Below are 20,174 nucleotides of genomic sequence, written 5' to 3' on the forward strand. Positions count from 1 at the left end.
ATCAGGCAGGAGAAAATAAATAGAGAGCAAGCTAGCACAAAACATAAAAACAGACAATAAAAGCTGTTATAAGTACATTAAAAGGAAGAGAAAAGTAAGCCCCTTAAAGAATGAAACTAGTAATTATGGGAGCAAGGAAATGGCAGGGGAGATAAATAGATATTTTGATATCGATACTTTACAGTAGAGGATACAACAAGCATCCCAAAAATAGTAAAAAATATGGAGGAGGAATTAAATACAGTCATCACCTCCAGAGAATTATTTTTAGGCAAATTATTGGAGTTAAAGACTGACAAATCCCTGGAGCTGATGGTTTGCACTCCAAGATCTTAAAGGAGAGGGCTACAGAGATAAATAGTCATTGTCCAAAAGCCCTTGGACTCAGACTGTCAGTTTTCCAAACTTCTTGCACAATGTAGTTCTCTTGTTCAAAATGGGAAGCAGGCAAAATGCGAGAAGCTACAGGATGAGTTGTCTAACTTCAGTTACTGGAAAAATATTGTCACAACACCATGTTAAAGTCCAACAGATTTATTTGGTAGCATGAGCTTTCAGAACGCTGCTCCTTCTTCAGGTGAGTGCTCTGATGAAGGAGCGGTGCTCTGAAAGCTCGTGCTACCAAATAAACCTGTTGGACTTTAACCTGGTGTTGTGAGACTACTTACTGTGGACATCCCAGTCCAACGGCAGCAACTCCACATCATGGAAAAATATTAGAATTGATTCGGGTTTTGGATCATTGAAAGGGTTTTTTGATTTGATTTATTATTGTCACATGTATTGGTGTATATAGTGAAAAGTATTGCTTGTGCACCGTACAGACAAAGCATGCCATACATAGAGAAGGAAAGGAGAGGATGCGGACTGTAACGTTAAAGTCATAGTTAGGGTGAAGAGAAAGATCAACTTAATATGAGGTGGGTCCATTCAAAAGTCTGATGGCAACAGGGAAGAAGCTGCTGTTGAGTCGGTTGGTACGTGATCTCAGACTTTTGTATGTTTTTCCCAATGGAATAAGATGGAAGAGAGAATGTCCGGGGTGCATGGGGTCCTTGGTCATGCTGGCTGCTTTTCGGAGGCAGTGGGAAGTGTAGACAGAGTCAGTGGATGGGAGGCTGGTTTGTGTGATGGACTGGGCTTCATTCACAATCCTTTGTAGTTTCTTGCGGTCTTGGGTAGAGCAGAAGCTATAGCAAGCTGTGATACAACCAGAAAGAATGCTTTATATGGTGCATCTGTAAAATTTGATGAGAATCATAGTGGACATGTCAGATTCCCTCAGTCTTCTGAGAAAGTAGAGGCGTTGGTGGATTTTCTTAACTATAGCATCAACGTAGATCATTTCCACTTCATCAATATGAAAATAAGGCAGGAGAATGGACACTGAGTGTTAGATCAGCCATGATTGAATTAACTGGCAGAACAGGCTCAAACAGCTTAATGACCAACTCCCAGTCCTTGGCGACCCACTCACTCCCAGTCCTTGGCGACCCACTGTCTCCCAGTCCTCGGAGGTCTGCTCGCTCCCAGTCCTCAGAGGTCCACTCTTGCACCTTGTCTCCTAATGCATTAAGGTTATCCTTCTGCCTGTTGTCTTCCCCACAACTCAATCTTTAGAACATCATGTAACCTTGCTCCTCCTTGTTCGCACTGGGCGGTTTTAACTCTGAGCTATATATTCTGCCGCTTTTCTGTGGATTTCTTCCCCAAATGACGCGGCTCTCCACCTTTTTAAAACAATCACCAAGTGTTAAGCTATTAGTGTAGATTGAATAATTTTAGCTTGAAATCCCTTGAGTTAAAGGCTAAGGGTTGATTTAATTTGTTTAAAATGATAAAAGGATTCAAAAAGGTTGATAATGGAAATTTCAAACAGCGGAAGCCTTACATAAAATTAGCATTAGTCTAATTACATTTTATCTTTATGAAAGATATCTTTGTACATGAAGGGTAGTGAAAGCTTGAAACTCTCTTCACACCCAAAGATTGGGAACCAATTAAAATCTTCAAAACTGAAATTATGTTCTGATTCCCATTCAAATCAATAACTTTTAAAAAGAAATGTGAACTTCCAATTAATAGTTGAATGAATGAAACAAGAAGATTTCACATTTTATGATGTTTACTGTAAGAAACAGAATAAAAGCACTATTAACAAAACACCACTAATGTAGGCCACTTGTACTCAAAACTATAGAATAGAACTTTTATTACAACAAAGAACCCACCATCAGGTACATGGTATATTGTCCTTTAATAAGATATTCAGTCCTGGATCAGTCCTAAGGCTTCAATTCTGGTCTTTTCCCAGCAAGGAAACTTTTAACTGTAGAACTACAGTGCAAATTTTCCTGGAGTCTTCTCCCTTGAACTAAAACTAGGCAAATCTTCTTCCTCATTTTAACTCCTCACAAATGTGGTCTTTCCAATCTGAGTGAGAGTTCCTGCCCAAATTCCTGTGTGATGAACCGCAGCAAGTTGCTGTCTACAGCTGCTCTCCCCCTGCTGGATCCTGGCAGAGTAATCCAGCTGTCTGTGATATCCAGTGATATTTTAAGGGAGCTTGTTACCCAATCTTTATGATGGCTTTCTTTGTTCTCTTCCCCTTGGCAAAGTGAATCAAATATGCCTTGTTTTCAGTAAAAATGCTGATTAGCTACTCTTTGAACCCAATGCTGGAATCAGACAGTTTAAAGTATATCCTTTAAAGTATTTTTGACATTTTCCTGTGATTTGGAGACCCAAAGTCTGTTTACCATCATCACAAGTGCTTTTGGCACTGTAAGCAAGTGTGAATACCTTGCACTTTTCCCAGTAAAATGATATAGACCTTCCTCTAAACTTTAACAACCCCATCACCCAGACCTGTTGTCTGGCAGACTGCTGCACAGGTCATGTGACCACCTTAATTTTAATGTAAATCAAGGACACAGACCCAAAACATTAACCTCACTTATAACAATTGAGTTTTTGTTCGATAAGGGCATTAAGAGAACTGGATCTGGTCAGTGTGATTAGGCTTGAAGGGCAAAATAGCCCACTACTGTTTCTACGTCCTAACTCTCCCTCAGACCGCCTCCGTCCGGACAGCGGTGGGCTGGGGGGAATTGTTGGCTCTATTCTGACTCCACAGATGCTGTCAGACCTGCTAAGATTTTCCAGCATTTTCTGCTTTTGTTTCAGATTCCAGCATCTACAGTATTTTGCTTTTATCCCAAGTTTGCATTTTAAATAAAGTAATTTTCTGGATTTGCATTTTCCGTATACTTAATTATCCTGTGTATTTTTCCATGATCACCTCAGCTACTTCATTTCAATTCGAGGCTGGAAACTTTAATTTTTTTTTAAGTCTTTCTCTAATTCCGATCTTTGGCACTGTGATGTAGCCATGTTGTTGTTCTCTGCACTGCCTTCATTGTTTGACTGTCTCCTTGAGTGGATCCACACCATGACATCAAGTCCAGTCAGAGCACTCTGCGCTTTGGCTGTGACTGCCTTTTGCGTGTGTCCTGCTGTCCTGATTTTGTAGTCTAACACTCTGGGATTTATTAATTGCTGGATGGATTTGTTAAGATTTAAAACCTCTTTCAGCTCCTTCCTCAGTTTACTTTGAGCCTCTGGGATCAATAGTTTGTATTAGTTTTGATGCGGAATTGCATTGTTGACTATCTAGCCCACCCAAACCACACTATGTTAAAGCAGTACAGTGACTGAAAAGGTTGTCTTTTGGACATGGTGGGGGAGGGTTAGTGGAATAGGAAAAGCCTCTTTATTTGAGGTAGCAGATTGATAGTGGTTTTTATTCTTATCCCTCCATTAGGAGAGGCGGGACTGACTGCCACTCCCCAGTTTGTTCCTACCACGTGATCTGACTGAGAATTGTTGGAATTCAAGTGGTGAAAGAAAACAAAATTGAGCGTCTAGAAGTTCCAGGAACTGAAACCTTGACTTTGTGAAAGATAATTGAGTGTCCGTCTTTTCAAGGTTCAAGGTCATTTTTGATATTCTGTGCTTTTTTATTGCTTGTACCCCAGTAAAGACAGGAATGGTGCCATTAACAGGGGCTGATGCTTCAAAGCAAGCAACAAGAAAAGGTAATTTGATTCATGCTCGAGGTCTCTAAATATGCCGAACTATATTGAATATCTGGTTTTAGGAACTTTTAACACTGTCCTGAAATGAAGTGGAGTGTGTTATAGGGGAGGCAGCTAACTTATTACGGTCGTTCCTTCTGATGTAGCCAAGATTCCTGCCATGTTTTGATATCTGAATGTTTCCAGCTTTACTGTGCATGATCGAGGGTGACACCATTTTCTTCGAAATGATTATTAGCACAACAGCAAAATGCCACGCATTTTCATCAAGCACTCAATCCACTGCCTCAACGTGTTATCCAAATGCAACTCAATCCCGATGGGTGGATCCCTAGGATTCGACTCACAAACGTGGTAATTGAAGTTTCATCTTAGCTGAGATTGCTCAATTCCTACATCAGTGCATCTCTACGTACAGGATGCCTACAACAAATTCAAATCAGAGTAAAGCAGTAAACGTATGAAAATATCTTCATTCGGTGCAGCATGGCAGCACAGTGGTTAGCACTGCTGCCTCATAGCACCAGGGACACAGTTTCAATTCCTATCTGGATCACTGTGGAGTTTGCATACACATAAACTGTGGACTTTTGGAGGAGCTAGAATAAAGCACTTGATGTTGCTTGTGAGCTTATTTGAATTTTGTAGAAGGATGTGTATAGTTATATGATTTCCCTAGTAACCAAATATGTGTGCAAATTTATATTGGGACACTAAGTCCCCCTCCCCGTCTGCATGGGTTTCCTCTGGGTGCTCCAGTTTCCTTTCACAGTCCAAAGATGTGCAGGTTAGGTGGATTGGCTGTGCTAAGTTGCCCCTTAGTGTCAGGGACACTAGCTAGGGTAAACTCATGGGATTATTGGGACAGGACCTGGGTGGGATGCAGACTTAATGGGCGCAATAGCCTCCTTCTGCACTAGGATTCTATGATTCAGGTTATTCGCGCTTTACAATAGCCTGACATTGAAAAGTGTAAGGAGTTAGCTCCAGAAAAAAAATCTGTAATCTTTCTGTGTTGAGTATGCTGTCTTTGGGTGTGTGTGATACAGTCCACCATATTGTTAGTGCATGTTTTCAGTGTTTTTGTACTGCAGTGCAAAATCCCAGAGCATCTCTGCGATCTTTGCCGGAAAGTGGTGAGAGAATGGGAAGGTATTCATTGATTAGTCCTCGGTTGAAGAACGCGATGCATTTTACAATTGTACTATCTGTGAGTCCTGTTGCACACTGCACAGCATTATTCACTTCTGTGTAAGTTTCCAAGGAAGTTCCTGCTAGCCTCCCGCAGGCAAGTAGGAAAAGCCTCATCATTGGGTTAGTTGGCCTCACCTTCCTCCTTTGCGTTTTTGAAACCTTGTGTAACCATAACCTGTTTGAACTCAGTGTGGCAAAAGTATTTGGTAATTATGGCTCCTGTCAGCATTTTCCACATCATCATCATCATCATGAACATGGCTCCAAGAATCATTAACCTGAGAGAGAAGCTGTCGTCAATTGTGGGTTTGGTTTCCAGCTTCCTCATCACCCCCAATCATTGACTGGAGCTTGGCTGTAGTGTTGGCGAGGAAGAACATCAGCTTGATGCTCTTGAAGCCAGTGATGTAGGTGTGCGTGGGGCAGTTGTCTGTAATGATGGCACTTCTTTTTTCATTGATATGTTTTGTCCTAATCCATGCCTTAAAATTGCTGAAGGTAGTGTTCTTAGTCTCGTGCTGCATGTCTTGACAGTCATGAAGCAATTGACTTTTGGACTTCCCAATTACAAAAATGCAGCAACTTTTTACTGCTGTCCATAGCAGTGACACGCTGCTTGCCCCACTTTACACCATTCCATGTTTCACACTTAAACATCATAGAGTTGTCTGGCAAAAGAGATTAAAACAGTTTAGTTTAATGCGTGTTAAAGCTGGGAGTGGTCCAGCATCTTTGCCAGGGCCACTTCCCTTTCTTACAGGATTGGACTGGAGATGGGAATTTTCCCTGAGCAGATTGCCTTGATCCGTATTAGCCAAACATCTTCAACGCCAGCATTGGCAGCAGCTCTCAAGCTCTTCCTTGCTGAAGAGAAAGATGGCTTGTCAAACTCTTCTTCGGGGTTTGCTTTGTGTTTCATAATGGTGGACAAACTCGATGCCATTTCTCATGCCTTAATGATGGTTGTCGTCTTACGTCACCCCACGGTTCTCCACTTGCTGTGTCAACTTCACTGTCTCTGATTCACAACACTTAATTTTCTCACAGCTGCAGCCTTATTCACAGGTTTTGCACATCCTTTTGCAGGGAGATCTCAATGTCAAATGATGGCCATCTCTGTGCTCTTGTGAATTCTGCTCTTGTATGGTCTAACTCTGCTCTGATTTATCAGCACAGTCTGCAAGCTGAGACAATTTGGGCTCATGCAGAGTTGAGTGCTGAATTTTGGTTTATCGTGAGCATTGTTGTATGAAATTCACTATTATGTCAGCGGAAATAGTTAGTGACTTTTTATATAAGATTATACAAATTGGAGCAGGAGTAGACCACATGGGCATCAATTCTGTTCCTCATTCAGTATGATCAAGGCTGGCCACAGGCTTCAATACCATTCTCCTACCCACTCCCCATATCCTTAATTCCCTGTGAGACCAAAAATTGGCTTAAATGATAGAGCATCCACTGCTCTCTGGTGTAGAGGATTATAAAGATTCACACCTTAGAGCTAAAGAATTTTTCATCTCAGACCTAAACAATTGGTTGGTTGTTTGTCCTGAGACCATGACCCCATGTTTTGAATTCCGTGACCAATGGAAGCAATCTCTCAGCATTCATCCTATGTTCTTCAAATAGACGGGAAACTCTTGGCTAATTGAACCATCACATGATCAAGAGTCACCCTGGCAACAGGATCAGGTGGCTGAAATACCAAATTACATCTGTGTATTTGAGCATGTTAATCTAAACACAAAGCAGCCATCCCTGTAAATGAACTAATTATAACAGCAAGGTACTAGATAAATGGGTTCTGATTGCTAGTTTATGTACACAGGCTCCTGTGACCTTTGCTTTAGTACATATGTTGTAAATCTTTCATCATGCAGATACTTTGAGGAATTATAACCATAAACTGAAAAATTGAACAACCTAAATACTCTTCCCCTATTCCTCATGGAACAGAACAAACATTGCATTTCTAGTACTTCAGTATGTAGAATATTATTTGTATTTTTTCCGAGTTCTTGGATATGTGTAACGTAGAGGTGCAGGTGACCTGGCTACAACATGACTTTATTTATTATGCCGCTTTCCAGCAGTTGTTATTTCTGCAGCATACTGATATCAGTATGTTGTCCTCTAACAAATGTTTCTTTGTTTCTCAGCCAGTCCTTCACGTCACAATATAGCAGACTGGCGAATGCAGAGTATTGCTCGAGATTCTGATGAGAGTTCAGATGATGAATTCTTCGATGCACAAGGTACACAATTCCAGTGCTAAGGAAAAGGTTTCTGTATCAGCAGTGGTTACTAGTGCAGGTGTCCCAGTTACCAGTCCAAATCGGCATTTAGCATCTAGACCCAGGTCTACCTCCTGGATTTTGGATATAGTATATGTATATTTCATTGCTGACTGGTTTGTAATGCCTTGGCACCTGGTCAGTAATGGTCTGGATCTAGAGAAGTGACTAATGAAGGATAACCTGTTTGAAATTTCTAAATAGTTAATTCTATGAAGGAGTGCCACATAACACTGAATGAGTTAAATACCATTGTATCCACCTATACTAGTCGTTCACTGTTTTTCATGTTAACATGGCACGCTCTGAGTCTTCCTTCTACCTGGCATTCTTATGAAATAACTTCATCTAACTGAATTTCTTTTCAATTTGATAAGGCCCACTAAACCTTACTTTTAATGGGTTACCCTGCACTGGTAATACTTTGATCTCTTATCCACACCTGCAAGTTCCCGTCCAAGCCACTCACCATCCTGACTTGGAAATATATTGCCGTTCCTTTGCAGTTGCTGAATCAAAATTCTGGGGCAGAATTTTCCTGCCCCGTCTGCCACAGGAATCATGGCAGGCAGGACTGAAAACTTGGCAGATCACGAAAATGTCCGTTGACCTCAGGTGGGAATTTCCATCCTTGGAGCAGGAAAATTCTGCCCCGTGAATTCCCTCCCTGATGGCAATGTCAACCCACAGCATGTGGACTGCACTGTTTCAACAAGACAGCTTACTACCACTTTCTCAAGGGCAACTGGCATGGGCAATAAATGCTGGCCAGCCAGCGATGTCCATGTCCTACAAATGAATAAAAAAAAAAGTTTTTTTCATCACATGCTGTATCCCTTTTAAATGTTGTTTAGCCAGCTCACCGGCCCTAGTTAATCTCCCCCTAAAGTTTGACACACAGTCCAGCAATGTAGTCTCAGAACACTGACTCAACAATTTCTCCTTTATCAATTTAAGTGGTCTTCTTCCCTCACGCCCAGAAATCAATTCAAATGGACTGAATTTAATTGATTCGGTAGCTGCATCTCTAATTGCAAAAGGTACAAATGCAATTCCTTTATCCCAATCCTTTGAATAACCCTGACTATAGACCCCCAACGTGGTCTTTAAAGTTTGATACTCTAACACTCCCTATGATTCTGGATGATACGCAATTGATTTAAATTACTTTACTCCTAAATTACCATAACTTCCCTGAATAACTCGCTCATTACTTGTCAAGTAGTGCACAGTTAACTGCATTTTTTTTGTTGAAATCTAGGGTACACGTGATCTGCCAAGGACTCTGCTATACTGGGTACACATTGCTAGCTGTGTTGACCAACCTGTGTTGTCTGTGCTCCCAGCTGAACTCTGCAATTTATAGCAAAATGCTCTACCTGTATCCATAGTCTTCAGCGAATGTAAACTTGACCTTTTGATATCTATAATTTAATTGTGGGTCTTGACAGACTACCTTCACCCTCTGAATTATTAATTATTTCCTGTAATTTATTTACGTTGTCCAGAGCAGTTTCTATCACTGAATATGGGAAGTTTACCAAGAGAGTGTGTGGACAGTGAATGGGGTGCCAATTTATAAAAATGGATAGAAGGACGAGCTGGAAAATCATAGCTAGACCTGACCAGCTGACTTACTGAGGAGAGTAGTGCAGAGGAGCTGCATTGCATAACAGATTGAGGACTAATGGCCTCATGTTCCTCCTTCCTGTAATTGCATGTGGATATTCTACGTAGCGGTTAAATGGTTTTTGATTCCTCTTTATGTTCACATCCAAAGAATCACTTTGCCTTAAGATGTGTCAGAATAATTCCGACTTTGTCCTCATATGCTTGCTTTCATCCCACAGAAGATTTTTCAGACAATGAGGAGATCTTCCCTCAAGAAATCACAAAATGGAATTCTAATGATCTTATTGATAAAATTGAAGCAAGTGGTGAAACAGAAGGCCAGAGTAAGCTCCATTTGTTCACAAAGTTACGGAAAAGCTTTAGACACTTTTCAGCATTTAATTTCTGTGATGTTTGAATTTTAAGAGCATTCGTCCATTTTCCTCCACTATTTCCCCATATCGCTGATCATTTCTCTCTTTCAAATATTTATTCAACTTTCTTTTGAAAATTATTATTGAGTCAATTTCCCACTCAGTAAGTGCAATCCAGATCCATTCCATTTACAAAAAGAGTCCTAACTCTTTCCCTCACCTTGCCTTCCTGTCCAGAATTTTAAACCTACAATCTTAAATTTCTGTCCTAATTACCAGCCTTCCTGCATCGAGTGAACAGTTTCTCCAAATCTCTCTTGAGAAGCCTCTAAATTTAGAACTCAGAATATCCCGTTAGAAGCAGGAATAGGCCATTCGGTCAGATCTTATTTAAATGTAAAAAAAAGCCAAAGTGAACATAGGCACCTTTAGAGAATGAGGCTGGGGAAATCAGAATGGGGCACCAGTAAATGGCAGGGAAAGCTAAATAAATACTTTGTGCCAGTCTTCATGGTGAAAGACACTAATACCATTCCAAAAATGCTAAAATTCACCGAGACAAAGTCCCAGGGAAACTGATGGAGCTGAAGGCTGATGAGTTGATTCTTAGCATACTAAAAGCAGTAGCTGCAGTAGTAATAGTAAGTAATCTTCCATGAATCCTTAAATTTAAGAAAAGTCACAGAGGATTAGAAATAAGTAATCTGCCACCCTTATTCAAAAAGGGAGGGAAAAAAAAGCAGGGTGTTTTTTGTAATTGACTTACAGGATGTGAGTGTCACTGGCTGAGCCCAGCATTCACTGCCCTCCATTTCAGAAAGCATTTGAGAGTCAACCACATTGCTGTGGAGTCACATGTAGGCCAGACCAGATAAGGATGGCAGATTTCCTTCCCTAAAGGACGTTAGTGAACCAGATGGGTTTTTACAACAATTGCCAGTGGTTTCATGGTCATCATGAGACTTATCACTACAGATTTTTATTGATTTCAAATTTCACCATCTGCCATGGTGGGATTTGAACCTGGGTCCCGTGAATTTGCCACGGGTCTCTGGATTATTGGTTCAGTGACAATATCACTGCCTACTCTAAAATAGTTACAGGTAACTAACTGTAGGCCAGTTATCTTAGCATCTGTCATTGGGAAAATGTTATCAATTTTGAAGGATGTAATAACAGAACATTTAGAAATACATAATATCTTCAAGCAGAGTCAGTGTGGCTTCATGAAGGGGAATAATACCTGACAAATTTATTAGAATTCTTTGAGGTGGTAATAAGTAAGATAGATAAAGGGGAACCTTTTTTTTTAAATTGTCCCCTGATTCTAGATTCCTCTATCAAAGGAAACACAATCTGAGCACCTGTCAGAGTTTAATATGTTTCAATAAGGTCATCTCACATTCTTCTAAACTCCAATGAGTATTGACCCAATCTGCTCAACCTCTCCTCACTGAACAATTGCTCCATCCTAAAAATCAGCCTCCAATGTAGCACCTTTATTAAAGCTCCCATTACTTTTCCCTATTCTAAGGAGAACAGTTTTGTATTCTATGGGCTGATTCTTATTTCACTTTTTAAAAATTCCTTACATTCTCCTGAAAACCGGATACATGCTGGCATGTATCAGGGCGAAAAGCTGCAGCATGCTACAGTGCAGAGGGACCTGGGGGTCCTTGTGCATGAGTCGCAAAAACCCAGCCTACAGGTGCAGCAGGTGATCAGGAAGGCAAATGGGACGCTGGCCTTCATAGTGAGGGGGATTGAATATAAAAGTTGGGAGGTCTTGCTGCAACTGTACAGGGCACTGGTGAGGCCGCAGCTGGAGTACTGTGTGCAGTTTTGGTTGCCGCACTTGTGCAAGGATATTTTGGCCTTGGAGGGAGTGCAGAGGAGGTTTACTAGGCTGATACCGGAGTTGAGGGGGTTGAACTATGAAGAGAGGCTGTATAGACTGGGATTGTACTCATTGCAGTTTAGAAGAATGAGGGGGGATCTTATTGAGATGTATAAGATAATGAAGGGGATGGATAGGGTGGACGTAGAGAGATTCTTCCTGCTTAGAAAGGATAGCAGGACTAGAGGGAACAGCCTCAAGATAAGGGGGGGCAGTTTAGAACGGAGTTGAGGAGGAACTTCTTCATTCAAAGGGTGGTGAATCTCAGGAATTCTCTGCCCATTGAAGTGGTGGAGGCTGCCTCGCTAAATATATTTAAGATGCGGGTAGATAGGTTTTTGGTAGGCAAGGGAATTAAGGGTTATGGGGAGAAGGCGGGAAAGTGGAACTGAGCCACTTCAGATCAGCCATGATCTTATTGAATGGCAAAACAGGCTCGAAGGGCTAGATGGCCTACTCCTCCTATTTCTTATGTTCTTATAGTGTTTGGCAGCTCAGTAGTGGTTCTTCACAGGGTTTGGATATTTTAGTACTGACCTTGAATGGCAGAGACCAAAGCCCACACACATAAGCTTTCTGCCCAGGATTGTAAACACAGTGGAGACTAGGCTGGACCCTTGTATATTGAGCCAAGACCAATTTAGCATTCTTCCCTTGTGCCAGCAGAGACTAGCCAGCTCTATACAAACAGGAGGTTAAACTTGGAACCAATCTGGACTGTATGTTTCCATGCCAGTATTTCATTCAGAATGTAGTTAGGGAAGGCAATGGTCTAGTTGTATTATTGCTAGATTATTAATCCAGAAACTCAGATAATGTTCTGGGGATCTGGATTCAAATCCTGCTATGGCAGATGGTGGAATTTGAATTCAATTAAAAAAAAATTTGGAATTAAACCATGAAACCATTGTTGATTGTTGGGAAAACCCATCCAGTTCACTAATGTCCTTTAGGGAAGGAAATCTGCCGTCCTTACTCGGTCTGGCCTACATGTGGCAGGGGGTTGGGAACTGATGCAGGAAGTAAAGTGGGGATAGAAACAAAAGACAGTAAGGGTAAAAGTGGAAGAAAAAGGGCCACAATATAGAGTACAGAGACTGTGGAGAACTCCAGAAAGGCTAAGAGAAATAAAACACAGGGAGAGTGTACAAAACAGGATAGGACAGATGGTCTGAGAAAGCAAGGCAGAGAGCAAGGGAAGTCTGGATTAAACTGCGTTCATTTCAATGCAAGAAGTCTGAAGGGTAAGGCATGAATGGGTATGTGGGACTGGGATATTTGTAGCTATTACTGAAACATGGCTCGGGGAGGGGGAGGACTTACAGCTCAATGTTCCAGGATACAGATGCTATAGGAAAGATGGAACAGGCTGTAAGAGAGGAGGGGGAGATGCTTTTGATTAGGGAGAACATCATGGCAGTACTGAGAGGGGCTATATCCAAGGGTTTGCCCACTGAGTCTATATGGGTGGAACTGAGAAATAAGAAGGGGGAAATCACTTTGATAGGATTATACGACAGCTCCCCAAATACGTAAGGAGATTTACAGATAACGTCAAGGAAAATAGGGTGGTAATTGTAGGGGACTTTAACTTTCCCAATGTTGACTGGGACAGCCATCGTATTAGGGGCTTGGATGAAGAGTGTTGTAGGTAAAATAATACCTCGAAGACTGTTAGTGAGTCAAGGTAGAGTGGGTTTTATTCCAAAGCTTTGGGGAGAAACTGGCTCCGATTAAGGCTTACCAGACTTCTCAAAGAACACAAACACAAGTAGGTTTTTATACATTCTGAGCTCCAGCAGGAATCACGATTGGAAGTCCCAATTCCTGCCAGACCTCCAGTTCTTCCTTCCTGGGTCGTGATGCAGCCCCAGAGTTAATCAGGAATTACAGTCCTGCAGTCAGGACACAGGACACCCTTCTGCAGCAGTAGTGGCATCCCTTCTTTGAAGTTACTTGTGTGATCGCGGCTGTCCCAGCAGGACTCTTCCTGTTAAAAGCTGGTATCGTAAACTACCATCTGTGTAACGATTCCCACTAATGCAAACAGGTAAGATTTGCAAAGTCTACAAAATAACAGTCACATTTAACTATCAGCTGTTACAAAAACGAGAGTTAAAGTATGTGAAACATGAACAAATAACTTATATTACTGCCAGGAACAGTATAAGCTAGAGAAGATCAGTCATGATGAAGGGTTATGTTTGTGACATATTCTAGGTACAAAATCAATTAACCCTTTCCCTTCAGGTACAAAATGCATTCAGCTTTTCCCTACTTCAAGAGAAATTTGTTGAGTGTATTCAGGAGGAATTTCTCATTCAGTATGTGGATGGCCCGACCAGGGAAAGGGCAAAACTTGACTTCCTCTTGGGAAATAAAGAAGGGCAGGTGACAGAAGTGTTAGTGCGGGATCACTTTGGGACCAGTGATCAGAATTCCATTAATTTTAAGATAGCTATGGAGAACGATAGATCTGGCCCAAAAGTTAAAATTCTAAATTGGGGTAAGGGCAATTTTGATAGTATTAGACAGGAACTTTCAATAGTTGATTGGGGCAGCCTATTGGCAGCCAAAGGGACACCTGGTATGTGGGAGGCTTTCAAAATTGTGTTAACCAGGATTCAGAGTAAGCACATTCCTCTTAAAGTGAAGGGTAAGGCTGGTAGAAGTAGGGAACCCTGGATGACTCGGGTTATTGAGGCACAGATGAGATGCAAATGAAGCTGGAATAAAGTGGATTATTTGAAGAGTTTAGAGGTTATTGGAGTAGAGTTAAGAGAGAAATCAGGGCAGGGGGGGGCAGAAAGGGGACATGAGATTATTTTGGCAGATAAGGCAGATGAGAATCCAAAGAGCTTCTCCAAGTACTTAAAGGGCAAAAGAGTAACCATGGAGAAAGATAGGGCTTCTTAAGGATGAACAGGGTCATCTGTGTGGAGATCCACAAGAGATGGGTGAGATCCTAAATGTATATTTCTCATTGGTATTCACTGTTGAGAAAGATATGGACGTTAAGGAACTTCGGGAGATAAATAGTGATATCTTGAGGAGTGTACATATTACAGAGAAGAAAGTGCTGGAAGTGCATCAAGGTAAGTAAATTCCTAGAACCTTGTGGAGGCTAGGGAGGAAATTGCAGGTCCCCTAGCAGAGATATTTGAATCATCGATAGTCACAGGTCAGCTGCCTGAAGATTGGAGGGTGGCAAATTGTTTAAGAGGGGCTGTAAGGAAAAGCCTGGGAGCTACAGACTGGTGAGCCTAATGTCTGTATTGATAAGTTATTAAAAGGTATTCTGAGAGACAGGATCTGCAAGCATTTAGAGAGGAAGGCCTGATAAGGGACAGTCAGCACGGCTTTGTGAGTGGAAAATCATGTCTCTCAATTTTGAGATTTTTGAAGGGGTAAAGTGCAATCAATGTTGTCTACATGGACTTTAGCAAGGCCTTTGGCAAGATACTACATGATAGGTTGTTGCAAAAGGTTAAATTTCACAGGATCCAGGGTGAGGTAGTCAATTGGATACAAAATTGGCTTGATGACAGAAGACAGAGGGTGGTTGTAGAGGGTTATTTTTCAAACTGGAGCCCTGCTACCAGTGATGTGCCTCGGGGATTGGTGCCGGGTCCACTGTTACTTATTATTTATTTTAATGATTTGGATAAGAATTTAAGAGGCATGTTAGTAAGTTTTCAGATGGCACCAAGATTGGTGGCATAGTAGACAATGAAGAAGCTTATCTAGGATTGCAATGAGGTATTGACCAATTGGGCCAGTGGGCTGACGAATGGCGGATGGGGTTTAATTTAGATGAATGCGAGGTGATGCATTTTGGTAGATTGAATCGGGGCAGGACTTACTCAGTTAATGGTAGGGCGTTGGGGAGAGTTACAGAACAAAGAGATCTAGGGGTACAAGTTCATTGTTCTTTGAAAGTGGAGTCACAGGCAGACAGATTGGTAAAGAAGGCATTTGGCATGATTGATTTCATTGGTCAGAACATTGAATACAGGAGTTGGGACGTCTTGTTGAAGTTGTACAAGACATTAGTACGGCCACACTTGGAATACTGTGTACAGTTCTGGTCACCCTATTGTAGGAAGAATATTATTAAACTAGAAAGAGTGCTGAAAAGATTGACTAGGATGCTACCGGGACTTGATGGATTGAGTTATAAGGAGAGGCTGGATAGACTGCTTTTATTTTACCCCTAGAGCGTAGCAGGCTGAGGGGTGACCTTATAGAGATCTATAAAATAATGAGAGTTAGATAGTCAATTTCTTTTTCCAAAGATAGGGGAGTCTAAAACTAGAGGGCGTAGGTTTAAGTTGAGAGGGAAGAGATACAAAAGGGTCCAGAGGGGCAATTTTTTCACACACAGGTCGGTGAGTGTCTGGAACACGCTGCCAGAGGTAGTAGTAGAAGCGGGTAAAATTTTGTCTTTAGAACATTTAGACAGTTAGATGAGTAAGATAGTTATAGAGGGATATGGGCTAGACACAGGCAATTGGGATTAGCTTAATGGTAAAAACTGGGCGGCATGGACAGGTTGGGCCAAAGAGCCGGTTTGTAAACTTCTATGACTCTGTGACTCCAGACCCACAGTAACTTGGTTGACAGTAAACTGCCCTTGGGCAACTCGGGATGGGTAATAAATGTTGGTCAGCATTTTATTTGCAAATTAATTTTTAAAAAAGGCGGCTGGATAGGACAGTTGGGGTCCTAAAGAACTCTGCTTCAGTGAGTTGTGTAACCATTCTTTGTCTGGGATCTCTCTTACTTTCCTGTGGTGCAGTTATACACTATATTGTTTGCAGGAGCTCAGGTTTCTGTCCCCTGACTTGGTGACCTGCCTGAATGCAAGAGCTCAGTATATCCAGAATGTTCTAACCAAAGTGCCATTCAAGATGTTTTGGTTTAGTGCACCACGCTCTGACTGTTGCACTGTTGGAGCAACTGGGTATACAGCAAAATCACTCAAACAGCGGGCTAGACAGGAACGTTCCATCATCTGTTTCTAAATGACCCTTTGATGGGGTTATCCCAGGCCTCTGGAGGAGGCTTGAACCCACTAATTTCTGACTAAGGCACAATAGCAAGATCAATTAGCCAAAGCTGACTCCATAAATAAAATAATTAAGTTGCCTTCATGAATAAATGCAAAATGTAGCAAGCAACAAAACTATATTTGTAATAAGGGGACATCAAAAATGCTGAATCAAATTCTTTGATGTTTCTGTAAACTCTCCCCATCATATTGAAAGAAAGATTGTACTGTAACTGAATCATGTTTCTTCCATAGGTGACTTGTTTCAAGGACAGCTGACAGATTATGTTCCTTCCGCTGCAGAGCAGCTCAACCGTATTGAGGTACGTTGGGGCACTTTATTACATGTAAGGTGCTATATCAGCGTAAATTGTTATGTTCTTTTGAAATCAGTATTTGGGAGTGAAAGGAATGAAGATAATAAACATTATGTTTGGGAGAAAGATTAACTGGCAGGAAAGTATAGGATAGCAATTCACATTTATGGCAATAATTAGGCCAGAAACCATTGCAGCATCAAGTAAACTGAAAACTTAGTCCTACTTCCTGTTATGCGAACTTTATATCGAGTAATCTATGTTGTTTTCTGAAATATTAGGTTTTCCCTACTCTGTGCACTGTGTGTAACTTGTTCTCTTCATTTTATCCTGAAAAAAGCTCTGAGAAGATGTGTGAGTGCGTTCAGGTATCAAATATAATCTGGCATTATAAATGAAATCAGACAATCTCAATAAAGTCACAAGGATGACTGATGTGGGAAAATAAAGTGTGGCACCAATGCTCTTGGAAAGCTGGGATGAAGATGCATCATTAGGACAGCATAACAGGAGCTTTACCTTTACCCTACATCTCTCCTGTGTTCTATAAAAATGTTGTGTTGTCCAGGACTGATGAATTCTATCTTGGAATAGAAGATTGCCTGGTAAAAATCACAGAAGAAAAGTTATAATAATGCACTGTAGGAAAATGTGAAGTTCTGCACTTTGATAGGAAGAATAAAGGAGCTGAATATTACTTGAATGGAGAAAAACTACGGAAAGCTGCAGCACAGAGGGACCTGGGGGCCCTGGTGCATAAACCACAAAAAGGTAGTATGCAAGTTCAGCAGGTAATAAGGAAGGCAAAGGAAAGCTGACCTGTAGCTCAAAGGGAATGGAGTATAAAAATAGGAGGTCTCGCTATAACTATACAAGGCACTGGTTAGCACTGAAATACTGTGAACAGTTTGATTCCCTTACTAAGGAAAGATGTCGTGGCATTGGAGGCAGTCCAGAGAAGGTTCACTGGGTTGATCCCAAGTATGGAGGGATTTTCTTATGAGGAGAGGTTGATTAGGTTGGGCCTGTGCTCATTGGAGTTTAGGAGAATGAGAGGTGACCTTATTGAGATATATCGGAATCTCAGGGGGTTTGACAGGGTCGATGCTGAGAGGTTGTTTCCTCATGTGGGAGAATCTAGGACCAGAGCACAGAATCTCAGAGTAAGGGGATCACCCGTTGAAGACAGAGATGAAGAATCAAGAACACAGAAAAGTGCGGCGTGGGAACAGGCCTTGCAGCCCTCCAACCCTGTGCCAATCATGATGCACTAACAGAAAAAAAACCTTCTACCCTTACTCGGTCCATATCTTTCTCTTTCCTCCCTATTTATGTACCCACACAGATGCCTCTTGAATGTTGCTAATGTGCCTGCTTCCTCCACTTCCTCTGGCAGCGCGTTCCAGACACCCATCGCTCTGCGTGAAAAACTTACCCGCACATCGCCTTTCAAGTCCCCCCCCCCCCCCCCCCCCCCCCCGCCTCACTTTGAACCTGTGCCGCCTTGAAATTGACACTTCCACCTTTGGAAAAAGCCTCCTGTTTTTGGCCCTCATAATTTTGTAGACCTCTTTCAGGTCTCCCCTTAGCCTTCATCTTTCCAGTGAAAACAATCCTAGTTTATTTGTAACCAGTGGTTACAAATCTCCATTCCAAAAAACATCCTTCCACTGCAACTCTCTGTTTTCTATAACAGCCAGTTCTGTATCCATCTCGACAGCCTACTCTGAATTCCATGTGATTTTAGTTTTTGTACCAATCTGAATGTGGGACATTGTCAAACGCCTCACTGAAGTCCGTATAACCTACACCCACAGCCCTTCCCTCATCAATTATTTTCGCCACTTCTTCAAAAAGCTTAATCAAGTTGGTGAGACGTGACCTCCTCCATACAAAACCATACTGCCTGTCACTAAGTAGTCAATTTGCCTCTAAACGTGCATATATCCTGTCCTCGGTATCTTCAAAAGCTTCCCCACTGCTGATGTCTGGCTCACCGGCCTATAATTTGTTGGATTACCCCTGTTTCCTTTCTTAAACAAGGGAGCACCATTGCCTGTTCTCCAGTCCTCTGGAACCTTGCTTATGCTCAAAGAGGATGGGAAGATTCCTGTTAAGGTCCCAGCTATTTCTTATCTTATCTCCCGCAGTAACTTGGGATGGATCTCATCTGGCCCCAGGGACTTGTCTACCTTAATGCAGTTTATAATACTTCCTCCTTTGACATATCAACAGTCTCTAGAACATTCACACAGCTATCCCTGACCTCAACATCCGTCAAGTGCTTCTCCTTGGTGAATACCGGTACAAAGTACTCGTTAAGGATTTCATCCACTTCCTGTGGTTCCAAGCATAATTTCTCTCCAATGTCCTTGAGAGAGTCTACTCTTTCTCTTGCTATCCTCTTGCTCCTAATATGCACACAAAAAGCCTTAGGATTCTCCTTGATCCTGTTTGCTGAAGACATTTCATGACCCTTTTTAGCCTCCTTAAATCCAAATTTAATTTCCTTCTCACTTTCACTGAACTCCTCAGTTTTTAGATGCCTAGACTTGTTATATGCGTCTTTTTTCCTTTTGACTAAGCTTACAATTTCCCTTAAACCAAAAGAAAAGATTACTGGAAAATCTCAGCAGGTCTGGCAGCACTGTAAAGAGAGATGCTGTTAGGCCTGCTGAGATTTTCCAGCATTTTTTCTTGGTTTCAGATTCCAGCATCCACAGTAATTTGCTTTTGTCACCATTGTCATCCATAGTTCCCGAATCCTGCCATTTTTATCCTTCATTTTTGCAGAGACACTTCAGTCAACCGGCCTTTAAAAGCCTCCCACACGCCTGACGTGGATTTGCCCTCAAATAGCCATTCCCAATCCACATTCCCCAGTCCCTGTCTGATTTAGATGTCATTGACCCTTGCTCAATTAAGCACACTCATGCAAGGGCCACTCTTGTGACTACTGTTGTCAGTAAATAATACCTCTGAGACTAGTTGTGAGTCAAAGTACAATAGTTTTATTACAAAAGCTTTTGGGAGAAGCCCAGTTCTTAAAGCGGTTCACCAGACTTCTCCCCGAACATAATTAAGAATAAATTTTTATACATCCCGGTTCCTGTCCCCTAGTTACGTCCACTGTTCTCCAGGATGTCTGCCGTGGTTCGTCATCCATCATGTGGTTATTGCTGCCTCAGCAGTTTCATGCTTTATGTAGTCCGTTGTAATCGTAGCTATCCCAAGGCTGTGACTGTCTCCGTTCTGTTCTTCTAATGTGATTAGCCATTATCGCATCTCGACACCTGCGGTTTGCTTAAGAACATAAGAAATAGGAGCAGGAGTAGGC

General features: G+C 41.7%; 1 protein-coding gene across 9 annotated transcripts in view; it reads left to right on the plus strand.

Moving 5' to 3' along the window:
• Positions 1-20,174, plus strand: part of pitpnm2 (phosphatidylinositol transfer protein, membrane-associated 2) — a 496,848-nt gene that overhangs the window by 401,622 nt on the left and 75,052 nt on the right. For all 9 annotated transcript variants that reach the window (XM_080207949.1, XM_080207955.1, XM_080207957.1 and 6 more), the window contains 3 exons: positions 7,454-7,549; positions 9,439-9,543; positions 16,776-16,843. In XM_080207949.1, coding sequence (XP_080064075.1) covers positions 7,454-7,549; positions 9,439-9,543; positions 16,776-16,843 — 269 coding nt within the window. The remainder of the gene's footprint in view (positions 1-7,453; positions 7,550-9,438; positions 9,544-16,775; positions 16,844-20,174) is intronic.

The sequence above is a fragment of the Carcharhinus amblyrhynchos genome, chromosome 20 (assembly GCF_965287045.1).
Source record: "Carcharhinus amblyrhynchos chromosome 20, sCarAmb.v2.hapA, whole genome shotgun sequence".
NCBI lineage: Eukaryota > Metazoa > Chordata > Chondrichthyes > Carcharhiniformes > Carcharhinidae > Carcharhinus > Carcharhinus amblyrhynchos.